The following is a 27,893-nucleotide window of genomic DNA, read 5'->3' as shown; positions in this document are numbered from 1 at the left end:
CCCCCCCCTCTGCGTGCTGTGATTGCTTTATCACTACAGAGTTTCCACAGAGTTATAGTGGAGTAAAGGCCTGTGGGTGGAAGCAGTGGGGGGGACGCAGGCGCCCTACAAGTATTATAGAAGTATTATAGAAGCACACAACAGAATATGGCTGCTATGGACAACGTGGTATTTCCGAGTGCTGGTCTAAGAAAATTTGAAGTCAATGGAGGCTGTTCACACCTGCGTTTGTCGCGTGAAAAGGTGCAGGAGCTATTTTCGGGCAGTTGACGTGTGGTCCCATAGACATCTCTATCCATTGACAAACGTATGACAATCCTGCGGTTTACAATGAACAGTCGTGCGATCGGAAACGCAAGAAAACAGCTCGGCATCTGAATCGCCTAGGTGTGAACCTAGCCTGAGTGTACAGAAATAACGGGTGCCAAACTAGAAGGTGAAGGGGCTTTGGGGAAATATTGGGGGTCTAAACAGACCCCTGATATTCCCTTTTAAAATAGAAAAAGAGATCAAGAACACAAAGTCCTCAATCTCTTTTTCTGCAGACTCTGTTATAAATAAACAGGAATCCTCTATACTCAGTGTTCCCATTCATTCATAGGACAGAGTATGTTTACTATAACTACAACTATGAATGAACAGGAGGTGATGAACACTTCGCATTCAATCATAATTGGGGACACAGTAAACATACTCTGTTCTCAATTATCTACAAACACTCAGTGATCACTGACTGCTTGTACCACTCTCCATCCTGACAGCTGTCACCACCCCAATCACACCTCACCATCTCCCGCTGGCCGCTTCGCTTCCCCCTCTACTATTTAACGGAGGTAAGATTGTACTGCAATGACTGAAAACAATAGCAAACCTGCTATTGGCTATTTCAAAATGCAATAGCCAATCGCCGGTTGGCTATTGGACTCCTGTCTGCTGTCAGTCAGCAGAGGAGCGGACCTGAACGAGAACTTAGGGCTCTGTTCACACCTAGGCGTATTGAATATGCGCGTTTGTCGCACGTTTCGTGACAAGCATTTTTACCGCGATTCGCGGTAAAAAAACGCGTGTTTCCGAGGGCTACTTGGCTGTATCCCAATGGAAAAGTGCCCCAAAGAAGCTCATGTACCTTTTCAGGTGTAGGCCGTTTTGTAGCGCGTTCAGACGTCCTTAAATACGGCAAGGTGTGAACCATACCCATAGAAAACAATGGGATTTTCATGTTTGAGCGTTTTGTAGAGCGTTCGTAGAGCGTTGAACGCGCTACAAAACGTATAGGTGTGAACCAGGCCTTACTCCTTCAGATCAGCTCCTCTGCTGATTGACAGCAGGCAGTGGGCGGGTCCAATAGCCAAGCTGCGACTGGCTATTGCATTTTGAAGTCACTGCAATACAATCTTACCTCCGTTAAATGGTATACGGGGAAGCGGAGTATTATGCCGCCGGGAGCTGAATGTAAGCACAGCAACCAACTAACCCCCACTCCCTCCCTCAGTTTCAATGTGGTCATCCATTAATATTGCTATTCCTGCAGAAAGGAGGATTCAGGTCAGTCTGAGTGGGGCTTGGGCAGAGTCACAGCAGGTGGCGGGGGCTTCAGATTGGTGGGCAGTGTTTGAAGCTTGCACTGTGGGTGTGCAGGGGAGGTGGGTCATTATCGGCAAAACATTTTTTTCGCTATTTCCCAGTAGAGAGCTATTTTCGGCCGATATGTATCGGTCTCTGATATAGCGGTGCATCCCTACTCAAAAATGCAACTTTTAATGACTTCTGCAGTCTCAGAATTGTACAAACCCCTGAATAGAATCCCTCACAAAAGCACACACAGAGACTTTATGTATGTGTATGGCCCAATGAAGTACTGATGGGGTGGTCATAATAATCTGGCTACTGAGTGTGTGTATGTGTATACACACGCACAAATGTTGAACTTGCTGGACCTTTTGTCTTCAAACTCAAATACTATGTAACCGCTGCAAAACAGGTCTCGTCTCAATCACTTGTGATGCAACTAATCGAGGGCTTCATTAGTTGCACCAGGTGCCCTTGAGCTAGAACACATGAAATACCTGAACTGGCTGCTAGGGGTTTGTTGAGTATCACAGTTGACTGCGTGTTAGAAATATGGCTAAGTCAAAAGAATGATCAAAAAAGTTAAGAGAAGAGATCATCGCCCTTTACAAACAAGGAACAGGATACAAAAAGATAACGAAGGCACTGAATGTTCCAACGTTGGAAGCGTAGTTTGCAATTCAAAGTTAAAGGAACAGTGGTTACACGATTTGACAGGGCAGAAAAAGGAAGCTGTCAGGGGCTGCAGCCAGACTTCTGAGAAGTGACTGCAAAAGGCCCGCAGCAAGACTTGGTGGCAACAGGCACTGAGGTTTCAGTATGCACAGTAAGGCTCGTGCTAAACACAGAGGGTCTCTATGGCAGAACTCCAAGACGTACACCACCACTGACCCAAAATCACAAGAAAAGTCAGCTCCAATATGCTCAGTATCATAAATAATCTATGGAAGTTTTGGGATTCTAATCTGTGAAGTGATGAGGCAAAACTGGAACTTTTCGGGCCCTATGGATCAGCGGAATGTCTGAAGGAAGAAGAATGAAGCATACGCTGGAAAGAACACTCTGCCTACAGTTAAGGATGGTGTTGGCCCCCTGATGCTCTGGGGCTGCTTTGCATCCTCTGGCACTGGAAACCTGCAGCGTGTGGAAGGCAAGATGGATTCATTGAAGTATCAGGGAATCCTAGGAGAAAACGTCATGCCGTCTGCGAGGAAGCTGGAGCTTGGGTGTCACCTTCCAACAGGACAACAATCCCAAGCATACCTCGAATTCCACCAAGGCTTGGCTGCGGGAGAAGTCCTGGAAGATTCTGCATTGGCCATCACAGTCATATGACTTAAACCCAATTAAAAATCTCTGGTGGGATTCGGAGAAGCCGGTTGCAGCACACAAACCCAAGAATATTGGAACTGGAAACCATCGCTCATGAGGAATGGGATAAGATTCCTCAGGAACACTGCCAGAAGCTGGGGTCTGGCTATGAATCTTAATTGCAGCAAGTCATAACAGCAAAAGGTGCTCTACTATGTACTAAAGATGCTTGCCATGAAGGGGTTGAATAATCTGAGACTGCAGAAGTCATTAAAAGTTGCATTTTTCAGTTGAATTTGGGGAAACTATTTGAAAGGTCAGCTGTGTTGACCTTTTTCAATGGCTTTTGTTTGATGTGTTCATTGCAAATGATGAGTGGCCAATGCTGTTTCAGGAGCTGCGGCCAATCAATTCCCTTGGAGGAGCAGGGCTTGGATTCCTGTGTTTTTGAGCAGCCTTTGCATGCCGGGGCATCCCTCGTCGCAGAGTCTTAAATTATTACGAAAGCCAATCTCCCTTTTTTGGGATAGAGTAAGAAAGAGTTAAAAACGCTGTCAGTTTCTTTTATCATCTGTGTCCAGATCAAGAGATATCCCTTCACTTCCCATCGAGTAAACTCAACAGGAAGTGAGAGAATATCTTTCCAATGTGAGAGAAATGTCCTTTTGGACGGTTGTCACAGTGTTGCTGTAAGATCATTTGTAACATTCAATAACAGAGTGGCCTGTGTAGTAATAACTTCTGTAATCTTTTAAAAGTACATCTGTAACATTTTATATATTTTCTTTTCCCCCCTTCCAGGAGGCAACATTCGTCTGATCCAAATGGCTGTGGCTCTAGCCCATGTTAGACATGTAGCCTACGAACTTTACCCTGGCATTCCTATTATATTCTGTGGAGATTTTAATAGCACGCCCTCTACGGGTATGTGCAGCTTTGTGAAAGATGGGGCCATCTCAGAGGAGCACCCTGATTGGACGTCCAATGGGGAGGAGGAACGCTGCAACATGTCTCTTAGCCACCCCCTAAAACTGAAGAGTGCTTGCGGGGAGCCCGCCTACACCAATTACGTCGGGGGCTTTCACGGCTGTCTAGATTATATATTTATTGACTCGGACAGTTTAGAAGTGGAACAAGTAATCCCAATGCCAAGTCATGAAGAAGTCACCAGCCACCAGGCCTTGCCCAGTGTTTCGCACCCCTCTGATCACATAGCACTTGTATGTGATGTAAAATGGAAGTAGGCTAACCTAATACATGGAGATAACATAGAATATTTTTATGTTGCATTAACTATTGTAAAACATCTTCAGCACAGCTCGTTTCTTTTTCTTTCTTCCACATTGTACGCTTTCTACCGTCACAGGACCACGCTGCAGAAGCAATGGTGTTAGGTATGTGGGATGCCAGCCAAAACATAGTTTTAGACAAAAGGGTAAGGGTTTGACCCTCTAAGACAGGGGTAGGCAACCTTGGAACTACAAAGTCTCATAAGGCATTGCAAGCCTGACTGCCACAGGCATGATGCCAAGAGGTAAAAGATGGTTGGAGGTGTAGTTTCATCACAGCTGCAGTGCGGAAGGTTCTTACACCTGCTCTAAAGTTGTCCATGTCCCAACTGGGAATGTTTTCTTCTTCCCATTGGTCTTATGCAGAAAGTGGGAAGACTTTCCAAAAAAGTACTAGAACTTTTTAAAAAAACAAAAAGGTAATATTGCAGCTTAGTGTTTTTTTAGATGTGGTTGCTCAATACATTGTTAGCACTGTGCAGTGTTGCCAGCCTAGGGCAGGAAATGTTAGGACTACAGAACATCCCCATAACAGAGTGGAAGTGTTTCTAAGCCCACAAGAACTGGGAACACTCATGAACGTGCGGCAGATTGTTGCCATCTTAAAGGGACAATCCAAGAAACATGATTCAGGGTGCTCACATATGTAAAATTGGCATATACAGGGGTTGGATGCCATCACTTTGGGCACCTACCTAGAATTTGAAGGTCTAGTACCATTGGGAGTACAGCTGAAATATTTCTGGTTACTGACAATGAATTGCTGCATCAAGGAGACCATCAGTAATTACTGATTTCAAATATTTGCTACCTGATGTGTGTATAAAGTAACACACAACTCAACTGATATCGATGAGCCATAAAGGGCATATATTACAAAATAGTTTTTTGCAGAAGCCTCTGACGTTGCCTTTCTCAGATGTCGAGATGGGGGAAACGTATGGCTACTCGTGATGCACCTTTATAGTCCAGACTTTTCTGTGATGTATATTTGACTTCAGTACACGAAGGGCATTATTCATTGAGTTTCCCTCTCCTCCTCTCCCTTTCCCCCAAGGGAGCAATTTATAAATCAGTATAGCCTAACATATTGATACTTTCCTATTAAAAAGTGGCTCTAGACCATTTATACTGTGCCACTGTGTGCTTTAAAATCCCACCTATATTAATGGAGAGAAAAAGAAAAAAAAACAGGCCTATAACTGGTCCATACAAACAGAAGAAAAGCTGGCCGCAGACACTGGAATTCTACTGGGATAGTTTATTGAAGCTTGTACCATATCACTGGTGTCCTGCTGACGCTCTCTGACTAAGCCTGTGAATGGATGAAACACATCAGCGGAGGCAGGATACCAGTGATATGGTACAAGCTTCAATAAACTATCCCCAGCAGAATCCGGTGTGTGGACAGCCCTTCTGTTCCTTTGGGCTCATATTGAAGAGAGGACATGCTCCCAGTGGCAAGCACCGGGCTCATTCCTTTCCTGAGCCGTGGTGGAATAGCATGCTTCTTTGTGTTCTGCCTAGAATCGGTTTTCATCCATCAACAGACCATCCAAGATTTATTTATTTTTTTTCGCTTTAGGAAGTTTCTACTTCAGAACTTGTGTTTCGTACACTCCTCCCTGCAATTGGACCTATCAAGGCCCTAAGCACAGCCTCAGGTACTTTAAAAGCCAAGTTCACTTTAAATTAGGGAAGCACTGATATCGGTTTTTCGGTTAGGAGCATCGATATTTATCTTTCGGTACTCGCCAACACAGAGTACCAATACAGATACTTCCTATAGCATAGAGGCGGCTTCCCGGCCAATCAGGAAGCCTTACAGAAAGTCATTACCCACCACCCGGCTTCCTGATTGGCTGGGAAGCCGGCTCCATGTTGCCTTGCGGCACTGCCAGTCAGAGGAGATCCCCCTGACTGGAAGTTCCGGTATTGGGGGGTAAATATTAGAGCATTTGTGAGTATACAAGTACTCGCACAAATACTCAGCATCGATACTACTACTGGTATCAGTGCCTCCCTACCTTAAATAAAAGCATTTTTATGTTTCACTGGAGTGTTCTTAATAAAAACAAAAATGCAGTAACACCAGTTCGCTCTCTGAACTATGGACAGAATTCTAGTGACAGACTATCATATGCCAGGTTTGATTAACACTGCATGCAGCTCACCGTTTTCTAAGTGTAGCTCCACTAAAAGCCCAAACTTCCGCTACTTTAAAACTTATAAGTGCCACTTTTGCTGGATAGTTTCAGGAAGTGGAAAACTAACGGATCTAATGGCAGAATGAACATAGTAAATCAGTTAGAGGGGGACTCCATTAAAAACTGATGTGTTTATGCCATTGATAAAATGCGTCAGAAGTCAACGTTTAATTTTGCCCATGTACTGCATACTTAAATAAAAAGCCCTAAGAATAGACACATGATGTCTTATTTCCTTTTTGATGGAATGTCTAATTTTTACCAGTTTAATTTAGGGATTAAGTAGTGGTATGGCTGTACCCTGGTCATACTGCTACTAAAAAAACAAACAGCAGAGCACAAAAAAAAAAAGTGGCAACAGGGAGCAGAGAAAACCTGAAAGAAAGCATGACGGGTCAAAGTCACTTAACTGGCCGACCTTCATCCACAGAGCTCTTCCAGTTGTATTAAGTCAAGAAACTACATGGCAACAGCGCAGGCCCCATACTGTCAAGTAGAACAAAGAGCAGCTTGCAATATTGCCGTCTATTGCGCACCTTCATTTCACTATGTGGTCAGGGGGTGGTTGATATGCAAATGTCAAGGCTAAGCTCCAACTGGCTGCCCCTGTCCAATGGTCTGAAACAGCCTCGATCAACCAGGATGCAGACACCGTGATGTGCCTTCGGACTTCCTCAGGCGTGCCTCAAAATTTTGTGGTAGTGGGACTGTGATGTGAAGGGGGCTCCTGAAGTAAAGCAGGGTCTCCGATATCTGATGCAAAGGGCCATTCTGATATGAAGGGAATGTTAATGTGAAGGGGGCACTTGAATGTGAAGGGGGAAATTCATTTGTATGTGTTTTTGCATGGGGTTCTTAAAATCTATGACATTGTAGACCGGGGTGCCTCAAGATTTTGCATACTTTTAAAAATGGGACTAGATACAGGGTGAGAAACACTGGCCAGTTCCGTTAGTCAGGCTTAGGTATGAAGAAAAGTCCAGCACCAGTAATATTATATATCTAAAAACACTATTTTTCCATAAAAATATTTACCTAAAAATGGAGGGGCGTCTTATACGCAGGGGGTCGAGAGGAGAACCGCGGTTGCGAAACTAGCCTCACGAGTGAAACTTCAGATTGCAGAGACAGGCTAACAGGTTTCCTCCAATCATGAGCCTTATGTACCCATCAGCTGATGCTGCGGAGAGCCTGTAGCCAGTGCCCAGATGTAACGGTGCGCTAAATGTCGGAGCATTCTAAACCCACAAAATGTCAGAAAACAAAAAAAATCCTGGTCATTACCAGGAAGCATCTGTCTTACGCTGCAAAATTTAAACTGGATGTAATCATGCAAAAGAGCATGGAAAATATGATTTCTGAATTTTGGGTAAGAAAAGTGGGGGGCGTCCAATACATGGGGGAGTCCTGTGGGTGTGTGGTGTATTTTCTTTTTTTTTAATACACAGGCTCACAGAAGGTTTTCCTGGATAATAAAAAAAGGTAATAGCAGGCAGCCAAAATCTGCATTCTAAATACAAACCCCAATGTATGAAAACAGTTCAAACAGTAATTGTTATATTAGCACATCCAATGATCTTTGAATAATGAGCGCAAGAATTACCCTTATTGTTACAATCAGGAACAGAACTTTTTGGTTTCAAAGACAAGAATATCTGTGGCTGACCCATACATTTTAAAGAAACACTAAAAACTCAGGAGTTTAATCTTATAAATGCATCAAGTACCTCAACTATTAACAAAAATGTATCTTATTTGTGTATCACTCGGCTGCAGATCCTCCAATCATCTCTGAATTGGTGCTGACACCGTCCTTCCTGGAGGGGGCTACATTTGTTCCCCATGGTCCCTGTGTGTGTTGTAAAGTAGCCGCCGCTCCAATCTCACGTTTAGTTTACTAATTTGTATTGAGATTCTAGTCCATCACAGGAGCGAGCTTGGAGCGGTGGCTACTTTACAACACACACAGGGACCATGAGGAACAAAAGTAGCCCCCCTCCAGAAGGAAGGACAGTGTCAGCACCAATTCAGAGATGATTTGAGGATGTACAGCCGAGTGATACACAAATGACACATGTTAATAGTTTCGGAACTTGTATTTTTAAGGTTGACCTCCTGAGTTTAGTGTCACTAGCAATTTAAAAGCTCTCCAGTGGCATTATCATATATAAAGTATTTCCACTTGCAGTCAAGTTCCAGGTGTGTGTTCTTCAGTGACCATAATGAATTGGCAGGCATTTTTTAGTTGTCACATAGAAAAGAGATGAATGTACCAGAACCACATTGTAAAACAGCATGAATGATAGGTTCCAAAATCTGTGATGAACCGGATTGTCATACACACACAGCTCAGAGCTGGGGTGCTCGTCAGCAGTCCAAAAATGTACAAATGTACCGATTTGCAGATCGATGTTCAGCATGAAGCTGTTGTGCGAAAGTCAGCTCTATCACACAAATTAAACCACCCGTCAAACACTTGATGCCAGACGATAAGCCACAGATGCCCGACCAGCTGTCTGAATGCAACCTCTACGCTCACATGAAGAGCACCACTTCATATGGCACCTAATCACAGTAACACAATTATAAAACAAATACGCAAGTGACAAAGGTACTTTTTTTTGTTATTTTATTAGGAATATTTCTTAGTGGGGAATGAAGAAAAACATCAATTTGTTCAGATCGAGGAATTTAAAAAAAAAAAAATAACCAAAACAAAATTTTGCATCATGAAGATATGTTCACCAATAAACAATAAAATATCAGCAGAACTATGATACAATGGGCAAAAACAAACAGTAAAGCTGAAAAAGCAACATAAAAAATATCCTAAAGTGAGACAATCTGCTGAGAGATAAAACAAGCGGAGGCCCTTTGCTGCGAGAGTGGCCTTGGGCTACTTGATGCAGACGGCAAAGGGGTTATCGCATGCATGCTTAGACCAGTGACGGTCAATAATCCCCTCCCACCAAGACTCATTCCAAATGGGGGAAAAAAAAAAAGGAGCCTGGCTTTTTTTTTTTTTTTAATTGGTTAAAAGAAATGAGAATCGGTGTAGGTAGTTCGATAGTGTTTTTGTGTTCCCCGCTGGCATGACCAAAATTATATATATATATTTAAAAGAAATAAACACAAACCTCCTTTTGGTGTAGATGAGAAATAAATAGTTATGGAATGCTACGTTTTAGTTCAGCAGAAGGTCTACGGAATGACACACAGGAGTCAAACTAGCAGTTCAGGGGACTCTTCTTCAAAACATGGGTTAAGCAAGCGTCCGCAAAGTGTGCAAAAAGTAACAGCTCTACTTGACACAGGAGAACTGCCATTGACTTGGAAATGACATTTTATATGTTTGTTTCAAGGGGGGAAAGAAAACCAAAAAAAGCATTCAATTCTATAGCATCACAATAATTATGTCCAGGCATGGGGGGAGAAGTAAAACCAGATACCACTTTCACATAAGGGGGAAGATTTATTGTTTTCTGCTTTAACTCTAGCCACATTGCTCTGAAAGCAACATGAAAACTCAGGAAATAAATGGCAACAAAAGAATCTGGAGACTTTAGAGTGTTTGCTGCCCATTCCATTTCTTTAAACCATTTTTTTTTTTTTTTAGAACTAGTTTGGATGTTACAAGCCTAGACCACTCCTATACACGGTGTCCTCTGAGGAAGGCAAGTCCTCGTTAACGCTTGCAGAGCTCGTTAGATAGCCAGTCCAGTCCTTCATACAGACCTGTGCCCTGAGTTGCACATGTTGCTTGCACGTACCACTGGAAGAACAAACAAACATCATTGGTTAGAAGGCACTTCTGAAAACACATTTTCTGTCTAAAAGATTGCCACACCAAGCAACCTTACAAATGCTGACTAAATCAGAGTGTAAAAAAGGGACGCCGCATGCCAGAAAGAAATCTTCCGCCTGTCAGGCTGTGGCGTGCCCTTGGAGCCAGCACCCGACAAGCAGATGGGACCCTTGGACTGTGGAGGTGGATTTGTTTCATCTTACAAATTGAGTTTTAGATTCACAACCAAGAAAATATTTCAAGATGCCCCACCCTCTAAAATGGACCAACTGGGCCCCCATTTTAATGTGGGAGAGCTCATTCCCTTTTTATTTCCAGACTCCAGAATGCATTGTATTCTGACAGTGACTGCCAGAATACCTGAACAGAACCAGCAGCTCATTGGCTGCCGGATGTAATCATTTGAAGATTTTCCGACCAGCTACTTCGATCAGCTGATGAAGCGATGTCAGCCGAAAGGGTGCAGACAGCGGCACCCACTGTGCAAATGTTGGCCGGTTCATCAAGAACTTGCTGAAATTTGCACAGTGAATGGCCACCCTAAAGGACAACTACGAGGTGAGTGATTTTCACTCATTCTCATAGTTCGAGCCGACATGCGACAATGAAACTGTCCGTCGGATCAATAGATCGAGAAGTGAGCGAACACATACCGTCGCTCACTCACTTCTCGATCTCCCTGCAGAGAGCAGTGACCGTTACTCACGGCTCCCTGCAGGGATTCCCTCCCGCCCCGCTGATCTAGTGCTGACTGGAGGAACAAACGAGGGAGGGGGCGGGTACAGCTGGCTCTGCCTCTAGATAGGCAGAGCCAGCTGTCAATCATGCAACTGGGTGAATCTCGACAGTAATGTCGGGATCCGTCCCGGCTGCGGTGGTCTAAGTATACCACGAGCTCGCGGTATAGTGAGCTTTGGGTCACAGATGGACGCTAGTTTACGTCCTTCCGGGACCCTGAGGAGAACTATGGGGGAAAAAAACTTAACCCATAGTTCTCCTTTAAGCCCCACTTGCCTTTGACCAGTTAGCTTCAGTCCCCTGATAGTGTTAGAAAAATGTAGATCATGTTAGCTTTAACGGCCTACCCTCCCCTGTGTGCCTGAAACCTAGAGATGGTACAATATATCAGGAAGTCAGGAAGACTGAAATGCAGCAGTTTTCACTATATATATCCTGACTTTACACATCACTTTGCAATTAGCAGCTGTGTGCTATAGGAAAAGTAACAGTTGCTGAATTAAATCGGCACTTCTTGTAATGCCTGCCACCACTATTCACAAAGCTGCACTGACTTGTAGTCCCAGATCAACATTGCATTTTATAGGTTGCTACAGGCCCATAGGCCAGCACAGAGGAAGGAAGTTGGGAGCACACTTTGATACCGCCATGTTTTCTACAATTTCCTTACTCAGGAATGTGAATGGGGACCATTACTTACAGTCCTGTTGCGGAGAGTCTGAAGTGTCAGCTTGTCAGTCATCTCACTGATGGCCATAGCATTGGGCAAATCTTGTTTGTTTGCAAACACCAGCAACACAGCATCCCTCAGCTCATCTTCCTGAAGCTAAAAGGAACCAAGACAAAAATGTGTTATTTTCTACATCGAGAACTCCAAAGTACATTTCTAGGAAAAGACCCGACTCATTAGATGCAGTATTTCAAACAGTCTGAAAAAAAATAAAGGTTTTCACTTCATTTCTGTCTGAGGGAATTAAGTATTCATGTCCTTGAAATGGAGCAAAACAACTCAGGTGCCGGCTTAAATTAAAAAAAAAAAAAAAAAATAGGTGATCAAAAAAAAGGGAGGGGGGTGTCAGCCCCAGTGTCTGACACAGGGACTGACCATAAACAATTGGATCTGACCAAATTGGCAATCATTTCTCTTATATGGGTACCTTTAGGCCAGGAATGTCCAAACTGCGGCCCGCCAGCTGTGGTGGAACTACGAATCCCATGAGGCTTTGCAAGACTCACAGCCACAGACATGACTCCCGGAGAGTGATGCTTCATGGGATTCGTAGTTCCACCACAGCTGGAGAGCCGCAGTTTGGACATCCCTGCTTTAGGCAATTGTGGTAAGAAGAGTGTTGTACGAGTAAAAGGTGTTTGACCATACTTTTTGTAGTTAGAGAAAATATAAGTAATGAGTGGGTCAACTTCAAAATGAAAATGTGTAGAATAGGGCTGCAACTAAATGATTTTCACAAACGATTAGTTGGCCGATTCTCGATTAATCGGATAAAGACAATTAAATACCATCATTAATTTAAAGTAAAAAGACACAAATGCAGTGTTACAAAGTTTACTTCAGAATAAAGCCACATGCACAATTTTTTGCAATCACACTACTCTGACTCTGGAAGGCACGGCATTGCGGTAGCGTGCGTTCCAGTGCAGGCGATCAGACTGTGGGTGGGAGGCACGTTAGGGGTGCCATTGAAATGAATGGCACTGCAACACAACTCCTGCAGCAGAATTTTGTCAGTCCGAAAACAAAATTTTTTTACCCATACTGTTTGTATCATTTTTGTTTTAATAGCTGTACTGTAAGCACATGGCGCTTGAACAGCTTCAGCCAGGGAATGACAGCTGCCAGTGGTAAGATTCCGCAGACAGCAGCTGAATGAAATATAGCAAGTAGTGGGCTATTGCAATAGCGGGCTGGTTAGTGCACCCACCGCTTTCTGTGCCCTCCTCTTAACGTGGAAGAGAGCTAGGGGATCCAACCAACTATTTGATATAGTTGACAACTATTCTCATTATCGATTAGTTGGTTGCAGCCCTAGTGAAGAATTACGGATAATACCAATATTGGCTATTGGTATTTAACCTCAAACCAGAGCCATAAATCACCAAAGTAAAGCTCCTCCAGCTATGCACAGTAAAAGAAAAAAAAAATACTTCAGTTCCATTTATTTTCCAGTGATGGACAACCATGCCGTGACTGGCTGAGCACATTCACTCCATCAGTAGTTTGTGTCCTAGTAGCACTGATGATATTTTATCTTAGAAGGCAGGTAAACAATCACCACATCATAGAAAGCTTACCATTTTTTGTAACTCTTCTGCTGCCTCCTGGATTCGCTCTCTGTCGTTACTATCTACAACAAAAATGAGGCCCTAGAAAGAAAACACATTTCTGATAAGCTGGGATCCTAACATGGTATACAGACTAACATTCCAAACATACCAAGTGGCCTACATAACGCTGGCAGCACAGAATGGAACTGCAGAAAGTACCGTTTGCCATAAGCAGATTTTATGTGGGTTAAGTGATGACTAGAACAGGGAAGACACAGGGAGCAGGAAGCAGGCATCCTTCAGAACACCGGGAAGTCCTGTCTGCTTGTAGATTTCGCTTTTGCAGAGAACAAAGTTCCATACAATTGTAACAGTAATTACTTTAAGGCAAGCATGTCAAACTGACTGGGTGTTTATACTTTGTTTATACTTAATGAGGCTCCATTCTGTTTGGGAAATCTTTAGTTATAGTTTACATACATTTTGCAGTTCAGAAAGGTTTTGTTTTTTTGCAATGCTTCCTATACAATTAGCCTTTGATGGTACTGCTGTCAGTTTGTTATTTTCACTTGTGCAAGTACTACTCTGATGCACCAAGTCAGAGAATAGAGGAGTGGTGTCTGCATGGTCTGGGAATGTTCTAAAAAAAGGGCAGTTATTCACTGTACCCACTGGAAACCTGCCAAATAGTTGGAGGTTAGGACAATGGAGAGCACCATCCATCTACACCTGTGTGCTTCATGTAAACGATACCTGTGTATTCTGGAAGTAATGCCTCCACAGAGGTCGGATTTTATCCTGGCCACCAACATCCCAGACGGTGAAACAGATATTTTTGTATTCTACCGTTTCCACATTGAAACCTTTAAAAAAAGAAAATATGCATCAATATTTGAGTATTTATAAGAGCACACTCCTCCCCCCCACCCCCCCCCACCCCCCCCCCCCCCCCACCCCAAAAAAACTGGCCTATAAAGCACATTTGAGCAATGGTTGAATGAAAACTTTCAATAACAGTAAGGCCTCATTCACACAGCTATACGCTGGCCCGTACAGATCTGTGCTGCTCCCGAGAAGGACAGGTGCCGAGTGTGATTTGTATGCAGCAGCCTGTCCTTCTCTATGGGAGTATGCAGCCGTACGCCACCCTACGCGTCCGTATGGGTGCGGGTGTTCCTGCTTGGACACAGATAGGAACTCTACGGGTCAGCATGTAGCTGTGTGAATGAGGCCTGAAAGGAAAATTGCTAAATATGTGACAAGCATCAATACTAGACATGTAAATTTTGTCTCCATGCAAATGGATCTGGAATTTGCATCCGAATTAGAACGAGTCTGGTCCTTCAATTTGGATCAGTCTGAATGTCATTCAAAACTAAAAGCAAACGCGATTGTTGTCTGGCTAATCAGATGGAGTATTCTTTGGCTGTTAGGGGTTGCATTACAGGCATGGTCATGTGACGTCGTTACGAAACGAAAATTCGGATGTATCCGTAATCCGAACAAACCGCATTTCGGATCCAAATTCTGAACTGAATTTTGGATCCGAAATACACAAGAAACAAAAATCCCAATAGATCCCAAACATTTTTTTCAGGGTTACAACTCCAATCAATACTGTCTTGTGATGGCATCTCAGCAAACAGACTGTTAAAAGGATTGCCCACAGGGAAAATCTTCATAATGGTTTCTACTAGATCCACCCGCTCTGAGGTTACGGTGAGCAATAGGTGAAGTTGCAATGAGCCCGATATGGGTTCTATATATCTATAGAATTTTCAGTCAAATGTACTCACCAATTGTTGGGATAGTTGTCACAATCTCTCCGAGCTTCAGCTTGTACAAGATTGTTGTTTTTCCAGCAGCATCAAGACCGACTGTAAAGAGAAAGACATTGGCATAAAGTTTGGTTCTTTGAACACCAATACAATATAACATAGAACAGCAACAACTATGGCTTAATGAGATGTTATCCAGAAGTAAAACCGGCGGTACCATTACAGGGGACTACTTACATGATCACTAACCCCTTAACATTTTTAATATAAAAGCCACCTATTTTCCAAATCTTCCACATTCTGCAAGTTAGCCACTGGAGAGCAAGAGATTGCTTTATCCTTTGCCTAAATTCTTTACCACCCTTATACAACAAAACATTGAGGCACTACAGGAAACTACATTTTTCCAAAAACCTTGTGCAACGTTACAGTGGTCAAATCAGGTACCATGGGCTCTTGATAGACGATTCTACTCAAAGATACCAATACTTTACATCATAAACAGCGCATTAAAGTGACTATTCATAAAAGTGACATTAAGCCATCTCTGCAAAGAAAGCAACTAATGCTTAGAGCTTTGTTCCCTAAAGGCATGCCAGCTGCGTGTTTAGCACGCATTATTATTTTACATGGCACCACAATGCATGCTTATGCGGTTCCATGCTGCGAGGTGCGTTGGGCTGCAAATGAGAAGAAGTGGCAATGGAACACACCTAGGGTATGGAGCATTGCACTGTGAGATAGTGTTTCAGCATTTGTTACTTCTGGGAGCCAAAGGAAATCTTGCTGCTCTAATTCCTTAGCCATCAGGACTCCCCAGGTGCGTCTCCAGCGTGGAATCTAGTCGTATGCTAACAGATCACACTATCCAGAGAATTCCAATACTTCAGACTTTAATGGAATTCAGAGCAAATCCAGTATAACAGTGAAGGTATGTAAAACAGCAAATACCAGCACCGCAACCCCCCCAACAAGCTACAACCTCTCACGTTTCACCGCATAGAGGTCTAGAGAGGTCATAGAGAATTTCAATAAAGTCTCAAGTATTGGAATGCTCTGGATAGTGCGGTCTGTTCATATACTTCTGGGAGTTCCAGATCAGACACCCCCACTGTACTTTCCCTCATCGGCTCCTACATCAATGCAGGACATAGTAATGTAGGGGGACGGCAGAAGGAACCACAAAGCGCACCATCAGACACCTGGAAGTGCTACATTCTGGAGATCTTTCAGCAAGTATAGATCTGCAAAGAAGTGGAGTCCAGTGGCTTGGGCAGCAGGACTTTGCAGGGCCGGCTTACATTTTTTTAAATAGTGACATTTTAAAAAGGGAGAGCTTTTACAAACAGCAACCAAATCAGGTTTGCTATACGACACCAGAATTCTGCCTACTTATAGGCAATGCATTGCTTTATACCAGATTTCCTTTATTCGGATTTTATATACGAACCATACACAGTGTGGATACGGACATCAATACGTCCCTTACAGTTCTAACCCTACTCTACTAAAATGATACTGCGGCTTGTGTCAGAGATTTACCCTCACTTCCTGTACCACTGATAGAAGTGGAGGAATCTACCCTGAGGCTCAGCGATGCTCTGGCTGGAGCTAGGATTTAACAGCCAGCAATCCATTATTTCAGCAAATGTCAGGTGTACATTAATATTAGAAGTGACAAGCTGCACTATACCCAGGAAGGGAAGTACTTACAAAGCCTGCCGTGATTGGCTCAGCGCGGTATACTGTATGTAGCCGAAGCTACATACAGTATACCGAAGTATACCCGGCGTATAAGACGACCCCCGATTTTCGGGCGTTTTTTTGGGGTCTCAAACCCTGTCTTATACACCGGCAAATACGGTACCCAGATACAAACTGAAAACCTTGTTGCGTATTTATAATGTATAAAACACATTTTTTTTTAAAAACTCGCTTACAAGGTTCAGATACTTTGCATTATGGAGAGGCGAGGGAACCTAAAACAGGAATCAGATGTAAACGTTACATTTCAAAAAAAGTAGAAAACAGGTTATACCAGTTCACCCCATCATGGCAACCAGTTTACAGTCAACAGATCTCATTTCAAATGTATCCATCCGACATAATGGAGGCAGCTAGCGTGAGGGTGGAGACAACAATGACTAGGACTTACTCTTTCATTGCACTAGGAATGTATGAGACAGAAATCATCAATGAACTTAGAGATGTGCTCACATTTATAGAGGATAAACCTAGGTAGATATCATTCTCTCTCATTTATATATTTACGCAAACTGACCGATCAGCCAGAACATTATGACCTCGCACCCAATATTGAATAGGTCCCCCTTTTGCCACCAAAACAGCCCTGACACGTCAAGGCATGGACTCCACTAGACCTCTGAAGGTATGCTGTGGTATCTGGCACGAGCAGTCAGTAGCAGATCCTTTAAGCCCTGTAAGTTGTGAGGTGAGGCCTCCATGGATCAGACTTGTTTTTCCAGCACATCCCACAAATGTAACATTGGATTGAGATCTCGAGAATCTGGTGACCAAGTCAACACCGCAAACTCATCGTTGTGTTCCTCGAACCATTCTTGAAGTGTGGGAGGGCGCCTTATCCCGCTGAAAGAAGCCACTGCCATCAGGGAATACAGTTTCCATAAAGGGGTGTACCTTGTCAGCAACAATGTTTAGGTAGCTGGTACTTGTCAAAGTAACTTCCACATGAATGGCAGGACCCAGGGTTTCCCAGCAGAACATTGCCCGAGGACAGCCACAATGCCCCTGGCAGTCAGACCTTGGGGATGATTTACTAAAAGATCACATTACTTCATGAATACCTTGAAGCAATGTTAATGTTGAAAGATCAATCATGTGCTAGCAAAAATTCTGATTTGTTCTACTTTTCCTTGCACATGATTGGTTATTCAAATGAATCCCTTTCTAAAGTGTCACTATTCCTTCAGGCCCCTTTCACACCTCTACATTGTGCGGTAGGCAAAACATTGAACTGCACAGTAAAGCATGCATAGCACCGTATAAGGTGCCATTTAGGTGCACACAGATCTGCGCTGCATCACACACACCATGTGTTACATTAAAGATTTTCTTCAGGCGTAAACTGAAATAGAAATTTGTATATGTGTGTCTACAAATGTGTATTTAGCAAGTGACTGGAAAACCAGCTATTATTAACACCAATTTCTGTCATGATGTGGTGACACCTCGTGATGACGGGGTATTATTCAGTTCCCTGAGCTACAATCAGATGGAGTATAGAAGTGTCTGGACACACAATGATAAATGCATGCCATCCTCATCAGCGTTTCCTGCCCTGCCCAGGACTGCCCGAGCAATAAAACACTTACACTTGCTTTTTATGTACAACCTTTTGCTAAACAATGCGGATGGCCAACCTCCTGCGGAGGCAATTATAATCTGACGGCCGGTGACTGCTTCTGTCAGAATACATGAACAAGGACTGTAGCTGATCGGCCAAAAGTTTTTTGCCTGGCCCCCTCTCCAGTTGAGTAATTGCCTTTGTTGAAGCAAACACTTTTTCATGGATTTATGGCACTGGGTAAATATTGTAAAGACATTCTTAATCATAAAAGCAAATAGCAGCAATCTTTACTTTCTCATCACTATAGAAAAGAACTAGAACTTGATATCCAGGGCTTGAAAATTCCACTCACCCTTTCGTCTGTGACGAGAGGACGCCGGAGCGGGACGAGTAGCTTCTTGGATGGTTGTTTACATTCAAGCGACTCCCGATCGCTTGCGTTGGGTGCGGTTTAAGAAAATTAAGCCCTGTTGATATCTAAATGCAAGTCACCATGCAGCCTATACTAAAAGATATCTATTTTTAGTAGTTTTAATTGATGGTGCCCCAATCTCCAATATGTCAATGAAGAAAATGGAACCAATGTTGTTACTATAGGGCCTGGACATGTAATGGCAAGGTCTACTGCCAGAAGGTGCTTCATGAGTATGCGATGATCCAGAAGTCCACACAACCTATCAGTATAAGGATCAGAGTAAACAGTCATAGCAAAGCTGTGCCAAAGCTGCTTGTAGGTTTCACTTACATGGGCTGTGACAACGTAATTTAATAGGACCCGTCCAGTTCTCAAACATCAGAGTTTTAGCATGCCTGTGTACACAAGATAAAGCACCCAACAGCCAGCCAAAACTGTGCTAAACAAATATTCATGCTGACAGTGTCCGGATCTCATGTGTACACAAACTTTAACTGATCATAGAAAATGATGAACAAAATAATAATAAAATATTAATAGTACATTTTGTAAACATCACACCCGTTCACACCTATGTATTCTGGTCATACATGCGTTCTTGCATGCATTACCAGAAATCGTGCACGTCTGATTATCAGTCTGTATTGGGGCAGACATCCTATTCAAATTGGGGATGCACAGAAATTTCGGCCACCAAAACATATCGGCCGAAAATGGCACTTTTGGCAAAATGCCCAAAGTGCCATTTTTTGCCCGAGATAGTGGTGCATCCATTTTTTCTCTCCTCCCTGCTGGGTGCTGCTCTGTGTCCCAGCAGGGAGGAGAGAAGATGTCACAGGAGGCCGAGCGCTACGGGAGGAGAGTGCTGTGTGCGGCCGGCGTCTCCTCCCCACACCGCTCGGCCTCCTGTCACAGATCAGGAGAGTGGTGTGTGCGGCGGAGACAGCTGTCATAGGAGGCTGAGCTCTCCTCCGGCACCGCTCACTCAGCCTCCTGTGACAGCGTGTCAGGATGGAGAGCAAGGTACAAACACTTAGGCTGGGTTCACACGTAGGCGTATCGAATATGCGCGTTTAAAAACACGCAACAAACGCGCGTTTCCGAGGGCTACCTGGCTATATCCCAATGGATACGTGCGGCAAATACGCCCCAAAGAAGCTCCTGTGCTTCTTTGGGCGTAGGGCGTTTTGCAGCAGTTCCTACGTGCTGTAAAACGCCCAGGTAGGAACCATGCCCATAGGCAATCATTGGTTTTCACATGTTGAGCGTTTTACAGAGCGTAGGAACGCGCTGTAAAACGCCCAGGTGAGATCGCTGAGTGTTTGTAAATAATTGGACATGGTATGTTTACTGTGTCCCCAATTATGAATGAATGGGAAGTGATCTACATCCCCTCCTGTTCATTTATGATTGTGGTTATAGTAAACACTCTGTCCACATGTTCTAAATGAACAGGAAAACTCAGTATAGAGGATTCGTGTTCATTGATAACAGGGGCTGCAGAAAAAGAGATTGCAGGCTTTGTGTTCCAAATCGCTTTCTATTTTAAAAAGGGAAATATCAGGGGGCCTGTTTAGACCACTAATATTTCCCCAAAGCCCAACAAGTAAAAAATTAAATTTTATAAAAATGAATAAATTATGAAAAAATTGAAATAAAATATTTTTAAAAAATTTGAAAAAGTTCGAAGTAAAAAAAATGTCAGGCAGAAACCGAAAAAAAATTTATGTTTCAAAATGTTCATTTCGGTGCACCTCTAATTCAAATGCATGGGAGGTCTTCAAGCAGGTCAAATTAACACGTGACACAATGTTAAATGCACCACAACAGGCTGGCTTGGTGTGAAAGGGCCATTCCTGCCTCTGCTTGTCATCCAACAACTGACACAAGAAACCCGATAACCAGGATTGTTCCAGCTAAATAACTCATAAAACGAGTACGCAAATATAGAAATGACTGATCTTAAGCTTGCACCTTTAAGTCAGCAATAGTAGACTCCAGGTTTCTATTCTGAAAGGTTCTCTTTAAAAAATGCTAGTCGACTTGCAATAAGCTTGACCACTCCAGAGATATATAAATTCCTCTAATTAGGTTTGCTTGAAAAACGATCATTATACAGCCAATTATTTTGCATTTTGGGTACGACAAAAAGATATAAACTGAAGAGGACGAGTTTTAATCTTTTGGTTATTTGAGGTTGTTCACATTTTTAGACTGTTTTATCTGAAGTGTGACTTTACAGTTTTTTCCTTAGCCTTGTATACAACACCACGTCTGAAAAACCCTGCACATGCCCATGCAGAAAAGGAAGAATGCAGACAAAAACGGAAGTTACGACTTACCGGTAACCATTTCCAGTAATCTTCCAGGACAGCCGGGTTTATGTGATGTGTAAACAAACTCACATGCTGTCCTGGAAGACGCCTGGGGGAAAGTACTTCTTGTTCATTTACAATCTGCAGCACACCAACTCCCACATGAAAGCAGTAAAGTCAGGTATACACGTTTCTATTTTCTTTGCTAAACAAGACGGCTGAACGAAGAAAGTAGAACAGTTGCCGCTGTCAGAATACTCAAACAGAGCTGGCAGCTCACTGCCTGCTAGCTCTGTTCAGCTGACATTTTCAAGACATGCTCCTTTGATCAGCTGATCGAAGGGAAGCCGGTCGGAAAAGTGCCAACAGAGGCTCCCACACATCGGATTTCAAAGCGTGTATACCCGGCTTAAGCAGATTAAAATTTGAGACCTTCTCTGAAATCAGACTGGGCACAATTGACTGATAGGTAGTTGTATGCATGATATTTGTATGTGTTGTATGATAATTATGGAACTGAATAAGTAAATATGGCAGCAATCCTACATTTGACTTTAAATATAGGCTCAGACTTCAGAAAACCCTTAAGGTGGCCATACACTCTACAACCATCGCAAGACTTTAGTCTTGCGATGGTTGTAAAGGGATTAAAAAAACGTACGATCTGCCTATCTTGGACAGGCAGATCGCACTCTCGATCATCGCAAGCCCGCCCTCCTGAGGGGCGGGCTTCCGATGACCGCAATGCTGAACGGGCAGTGTGCGCGTGCGCACACCGGCCCGTTCAGCATTTATCTTCCGAGCACCGTTCTAACCAGCCGAGAATCGTACGATTCCCGGCTGGTTTTCGAACATGCTGGTTCGACAGAAGACGTGCGACCGTACAGTAGAAACGGTCGCACGTCTCCGTTCACACTGCTCGATTATCGTACGAAAACCCGATCGCACACGATTATCGTACGATAATCGTGCAGTGTATGGGCACCTTTAGGCCAGGGGTAGCCATACTCCAGCCTTTCAGCTGTGGAACTACAAATCCCATTAGGCATTGCAAGATTCTCACAGCCAGACATGACTCCCAGAGAGATGCATCATGGGATTTGTAGTTTCACCACAGTTTAGCTAGCCGCGCCCAAGGCATGCTCATAGCATGCCCAGACCAAATCTGGAGCATATCTGCAAATGCAGTGCGTTTTTACAGCCATTTTGCAACTTTTTTAGCTTAACCCCTTCATGACTGAGACCTTTTTTTAATTTTTTGTACCCATGTTATATTCCACATTTTAGGCCTGAAAATTACTTAAAACCCCCCAACATTATATATTTTCTGAATGCCAAGACCCTATAGAATAAAATGGTGGTAGTTGCAAATTTTTATGTTGCGCAATATTAGCGCAACTCCTTATTAAACCCCAATATTTAGTGAAAAATTTAATTAAATGCCCCAAAACACAACAAAATACCCATTTTTTAAATGAAATATAAAAGATGAGGTTACAACGAGTAAAACGATACCCAACATGCCCAGGTTACAAATTGCGTGCATCCGTAAAACGGCGAAAAACCCCAGTACCCCAAAAAGTCCATAGAAGACGCTTTAAAAGCCCCCACAGGTCATCAATTTAGAGATACCCCAAAATACTGGCCCTAGAATTATTGCTCTCACTCCGGCGTGCGCGGCGATACCCAACATGTGTAGCGCGTTCGTCGTTTTCATACGTAGGCGCACCCGACGCATGTTTACGTGGCGACGCGCGTGCTCGCGGGGGACTTTTAAATTTTTTTTTTTTTCATTAGATTTATTTTAATTTAAAAAACTTTTTTTTTACTTTTACTTTTTTTTTTTTACTTTACTTTGACTGCTATCACATGGGGGGGCTTAAGCCCCCCCATGTGATAGCAGATGGTGGTGACAGGTACTCTTTAAGGTGATGCTGGGGGTCCAAAAGACCCCCAGTGTCACCTTTACACTGGAAATAAGCTATTGAAGTGCAGATCGCACTTCAATAGCTTATAGCTGGGCTCCAGGAGCCCAGAACTGACAGCCCAGGGACCGGAAGTGATGCAATCTGCATCGCTCCCGGTCCCATAACGGGGAGGGGATCGATGAACGGAAGTTCGTCCATCTCCCCCCCAGCTCCCCGCGGACACCAAGATCGCCGGTCCCGGGCCCGTAGGAGGGGCAACGGAGCCCGGGAAGCACGGCGGGGGTGTCCGGCCCCTTCTTCGGGACGCAGAAGCGATCTGGCGACAGGTAAGTCGCCAGGATCGCTTCTGTTGTAAAGCCGACAGTCGGCTCTACAAGTTTAAACAGAGTCCCGGCGGCAAAAGTCACCAGGAGTCTGTTTAAACAGCCCCGATGCTGGCGACGTACACTGTACGTCGTCAGTCACGAAGGGGTTCAAATGAGCTTATAGGTGCAGTCTAGTGTATTCTTATGAGTTTCCATGCGTTCCACCATAGACATGCAGTGTTTTTTTTGTCTGGACCGGAACAGACTGCACTGGTGTGAACAGAGCCCAGAAATACCATAGGGATACATAGGAATGCTTTATTTGTCCGGGAACAAACTGTTCTGGTCATGGTGTGAACAAACCCTTAAAAAGGAGAAGTGCAGAAAGAGTAAAACACTCTGCACAGTTTAGAGCTGGAGGGGGGACACTGCAGCTGCCATAAGCCGGCTCTATATTCCCAGAGCTGACCAATCATGTGATCAGTTTCTCCTAACTGCAGAGAAGAGCGACTGTCAGCAGATATTCTCCCCCTGCCCTTTATGGCCCACCAGCGCTCATTAGAGGGGAGGGGGTGGGCACCACTGGCTCTTAACATAGTTAAAGTGTTTTTTTTTGCTAGCAGTAGATATTAGGCAAAAAAAACAGAGGGTTTAGAACCACTTTAAACAGCGGGGTGGATCCTGACAATGTCCAGATTATTCCCAGCTGCAGTTTAACTGCATTAGCCCATTATATGCTGACTTTGGCTCACAGGAGGATAGAATAGATAGATAGATAGATACCCCTGTGACCCAAAGAAAAAAAAGTAACTGCTCTTGTAAACGTCTAGCCAGTGTGTAGTAAAGTAGCTACCGCTCCAAGCTTGCTTTCATGATGGGACTACAATCTCAAATTTAGTTAGCCAATTTGTATTGAGATTATGCTGATTATAATATACGGGAGCAAGCCTGGATCGGTGTCTGAATGGGGCCTAAAGCAAAATGTTCCTTGAACGGAGGTAAAACACGGTCATAGTGGGGCCTGTTACATCATGCAACAGACCTCCACATTCTTTGAATGCCAGCATCACATAGCCGGTAGGAGAGCGAGGTGGAGGCACAGAAGGGCATTCAGTACGAGTAGATGGTTATAGACACAGAAAAGCCAAGCCTGTCAGAGTCATACATAAGGCCCCTTTCACATGGTCTGATCAAGAGGGGATCTGTGCACAGATCCCCTAATGATTGGAATGGATGTCCGAGTCCATTCAGTTTTTTTTTTCCCTCCACCTTGCACTGCAAGGAAAAAAAACAAAACAAACTCCCGGACTCATGTTGGTCCATGGAGAAACGCATGTAAACGGACTTGTGCCCGTTTACATCAGAATACCCCGACGGAACAGAACTTTGACCCCTTTGTTATTCTGGCCTTGACTGGACCTGGGGCTAATCGGATGTAAACAAGACACCCATCTGTTTAGATGTAGCTTTCCATAAATTAACATAGAGCTTCCAATCAGGTCCACCTGAAAAACCTGACAGACTGACCTATCAGAACGCCCATGTGAAAGGACTAAAGATATGAGCTTGCTGCCCAGCAAATAGTCACAGGAAGGCTTCCGAGGTTAACCGCTTCCTTAAAAAGCAACATTAAGAAATAAAGTGTGCTGAATTTCTAGACCAAGACTACAACCCCAGATCTGATGCGTCAGGGTTGGAGAAATCCCAGGAACAAGGTTGCCAATGCTCCTTGAAAATTACAGCTGGCACCTCCAACTTTAGCGGTTTCCTAGTTAACGTCAATTGAGCTGACTCCTAAAATATTCTGCTGGCTCCAGGATTGGACAGAATGGCTACTGGCTATTCTCTCTCTCTCAGAATAGTTGCCAACTATTCTCATAATCGATTAGTCGTTGCAGCCCTACCGCAGTTGGGAGTGCTAAAACCGGATATTAGGTCCCACACTACAACGAGTCAGTAAAGGACAAACATGCACCCTGTAAGGTAAATAAAATTGGGCACAAACCTATCCCACCAAACACTGCTCTGGAGAAAAGAATTTGTTCTATGAAGCCTGTTGAGAAAGCCATGTCAATGCCCTGGTCCCCCCGATGTACCCCGTGGTTCATCCTGCCAACATCCACATCACAACAAGAGGCAGTAGCAGACATGGAGCAGTGCTCGCCAATGTGGACAGAAGGAGAGGCGAGTATTTACTTTCCTTGCATGGAGAGCTTTGCGGACATATTTTTATATGATAGAGGTCACAAGTACAAGATATGCTACACCATATCCATTTTTTTTTAGACTACTTTTTATTCAGTTTTACATATAATACACATTAAACAGCATTCTCCTACAACAGTAGGGGTACATTCTAAAAGGTGCCCATACACCTTACGATTATCATATTTTTCCCCATAGTTCTCCTTAGGGTAACAGGAGGACACAAACTAGCATCCTCCCGTCACTATAGGCTCAGTATACCGCGAGCTGTAGCTCACGGTATACTGAGACGCAGCAGTATACCACGAGCTGCTGCTCACGGTATACTAAGATGCCGCAGCTGAAGCGGATCCCGACAATTATGTCTGGATCCGCCCAGCTGCGTGACTGACAGCTGGCTCTGCCTATCTAGAGTCAGAGCCAGCTGTACCCGCCCCCTCCCGTCCGTTCCGCCAGTCAGCGCTGGAGGATCGGAGTGGGGAATCCAGCCCCTCCCCCTGTCACGGCAGAGCCGTGACAGGATCGAGAAGTGAGCGAACGCCGGTATGTGTTCGCTCACCTCCCGATCTACTGAGTCGACCTGTGACAGTCTCATTGTCACAGGTCGGCTAGAACTATGAGGTGAGTGAAAAGCACTCACCCCATAGTTCTCCTTTAAAGTACAGACACAGTTACCCAGGCCATCATCAATAGTTTCAGTTGTTGCACGCTTTCTCTGGGTATAGGGACATATTACTCACCCAACCACTAAAAACCCAACCACTAAAAACCCATCCGTACCTTGTTTTACCAACCTCTATAAATACCAAATTCATTGGAACTGCTGCTTAAAGTGACATTAAAGTAAAACTTTTTTTCTCCCCTTCCCAATCCTGCTGTAGGGACTTGCGTTAAATGATGTCTCTTAACCCGATCATCTTCTTCATTCCTGTCCTGGATCGCTGGATCGGAGACCCACTCCAGCGCTGACTCCTCTGTCCTCTTCTCTGCTGTCCCATGGGGTCTGTGCGGGTGCACACCGCTCCATAGACTTACCTGGTGTCCCTCCATGTCTCCCGGTTCGGACGGGAGCACGCGGCGGAGACAGAGGTAAGTAATAACCCTTTGAAAAAGTTTTTTGTTTTTTTTAATTGTTTTGCATATTACCAGTGCTTGCTACCAGTAAATATATGCAAAAACATGTGAATGTTTAATAACCCTTTAAGTTATCCTGGACAGAAGCTGTAATGCTAACATTCACAAGAGGATGATAACAGGAAAGCAGTCTATGAGCATCAAATGGCACCTGCAAACACCCTCTTGTCACTGCTGCTTGACTCCATAAGCTGTGACAACCCTTCGTTAATTGCTCAGCTATTAGCAAGCAGCTGTCATTACAGGGAATAGGAGTCCATCAGGAGCACTGCAGTCCCATGTCACCTGATTTCAATATAATCAGCAGCGCACCTGTATGCTGGACTATAGATGAAAATGCATCAAGCTCAAGTAGAAGATGAGAGGTTACTCTACACGTATCTCACGAGTCAAGAAATCTCTGAATGTACCACTGATTGTGCTTTTTGGCATATGTGGCAGATGGAATTTGCAATAAAACACTCAAGTCGTAGTAAAAAAAAAAAGCTGAGGCAATGCAAGGAAATGTGGTGCCTTATATCAAACAAAACCATGAAAGGATTTGTAGAGTTTGAGCATTGGATTACATCCTTTGGAGATACATTTGTACCCTTACAGGAGCAGACAATAGAACTGACCAGCTGCTACATATGACAGGTCACATTCTCCCCAACTGTGTCATACAGAAAGAAAAATCCGCCTGTATTTTTTAATGGATCAAAATGACTGCCTGGTGATGCCCAAATGATGGGGATGAACAAAAAAACGTGCCAATGGTTTTTGCTGCGTTACTTACGCAAGGAAAAATAAATGAGTCAAATGACACTTGTCTAATATTGCCCTGTTATCAACCTGGTGTAGTCCAAATCAGCATATTATGGCCAATTCAAATCACAAGGTGCCCTCCTCCAAAGATGTGATGTCCATGCTCCCGTTCATCACTTCACCCACGCCATCATCTCCCACTCTACCGGGTTCAAAGTCCTGTGTTCCCAACTGGTCTGTCCCCACTGCCGGCCGCCCCTCTCCCTGCTGTGGTTTTTGGGGGGCCCCGCGGGCCATGGTAAATTACATCAGGATGGGGAGCAGGGTAAAGAACGTCCATTCTCCAGTGTGCTCTGTGTTAACAGTGAGACAGGAACGCTGTGCTCTCAGCCTTCCTGTCTCAACTGCACAGGAGAACAAGCACAGCACTCCATAAACTGAACCTGTCACCTCTAAATGCTATTACATAGGGGCTTGTTATCTCCTGTGTGATAGCAATAAAAGTTAAAACGGAAAAAGTTAAAAGGGAAAAGTAAAGA

General features: G+C 43.9%; 2 protein-coding genes across 2 annotated transcripts in view; one reads left to right on the top strand and one right to left on the bottom strand.

Moving 5' to 3' along the window:
* PDE12 (phosphodiesterase 12) overlaps positions 1–4,180 on the top strand; it is a 7,329-nt gene extending 3,149 nt beyond the window's left edge. Inside the window, exon 3 of the mRNA XM_018556270.1 lies at positions 3,682–4,180. Coding sequence (XP_018411772.1) covers positions 3,682–4,124 — 443 coding nt within the window. The 3' untranslated portion in view covers positions 4,125–4,180. The remainder of the gene's footprint in view (positions 1–3,681) is intronic.
* Positions 4,181–9,398: 5,218 nt separating this feature from the next.
* Positions 9,399–27,893, bottom strand: part of ARF4 (ADP ribosylation factor 4) — a 24,607-nt gene continuing 6,112 nt past the window's right edge. The window contains exons 2-6 of the mRNA XM_018556282.1: positions 14,999–15,079; positions 13,956–14,065; positions 13,230–13,301; positions 11,620–11,745; positions 9,399–10,148 (exon numbers count right to left, since the gene is read on the bottom strand). Coding sequence (XP_018411784.1) covers positions 10,062–10,148; positions 11,620–11,745; positions 13,230–13,301; positions 13,956–14,065; positions 14,999–15,079 — 476 coding nt within the window. The 3' untranslated portion in view covers positions 9,399–10,061. The remainder of the gene's footprint in view (positions 10,149–11,619; positions 11,746–13,229; positions 13,302–13,955; positions 14,066–14,998; positions 15,080–27,893) is intronic.

Source organism: Nanorana parkeri, unplaced genomic scaffold, assembly GCF_000935625.1.
Source record: "Nanorana parkeri isolate BGI_ZX_2015 unplaced genomic scaffold, ASM93562v1 scaffold231, whole genome shotgun sequence".
NCBI classification, from domain to species: domain Eukaryota; kingdom Metazoa; phylum Chordata; class Amphibia; order Anura; family Dicroglossidae; genus Nanorana; species Nanorana parkeri.
The sequence above is the reverse complement of the archived record's forward strand: the minus strand, read 5'-3'. Positions and strand labels throughout refer to the sequence as shown.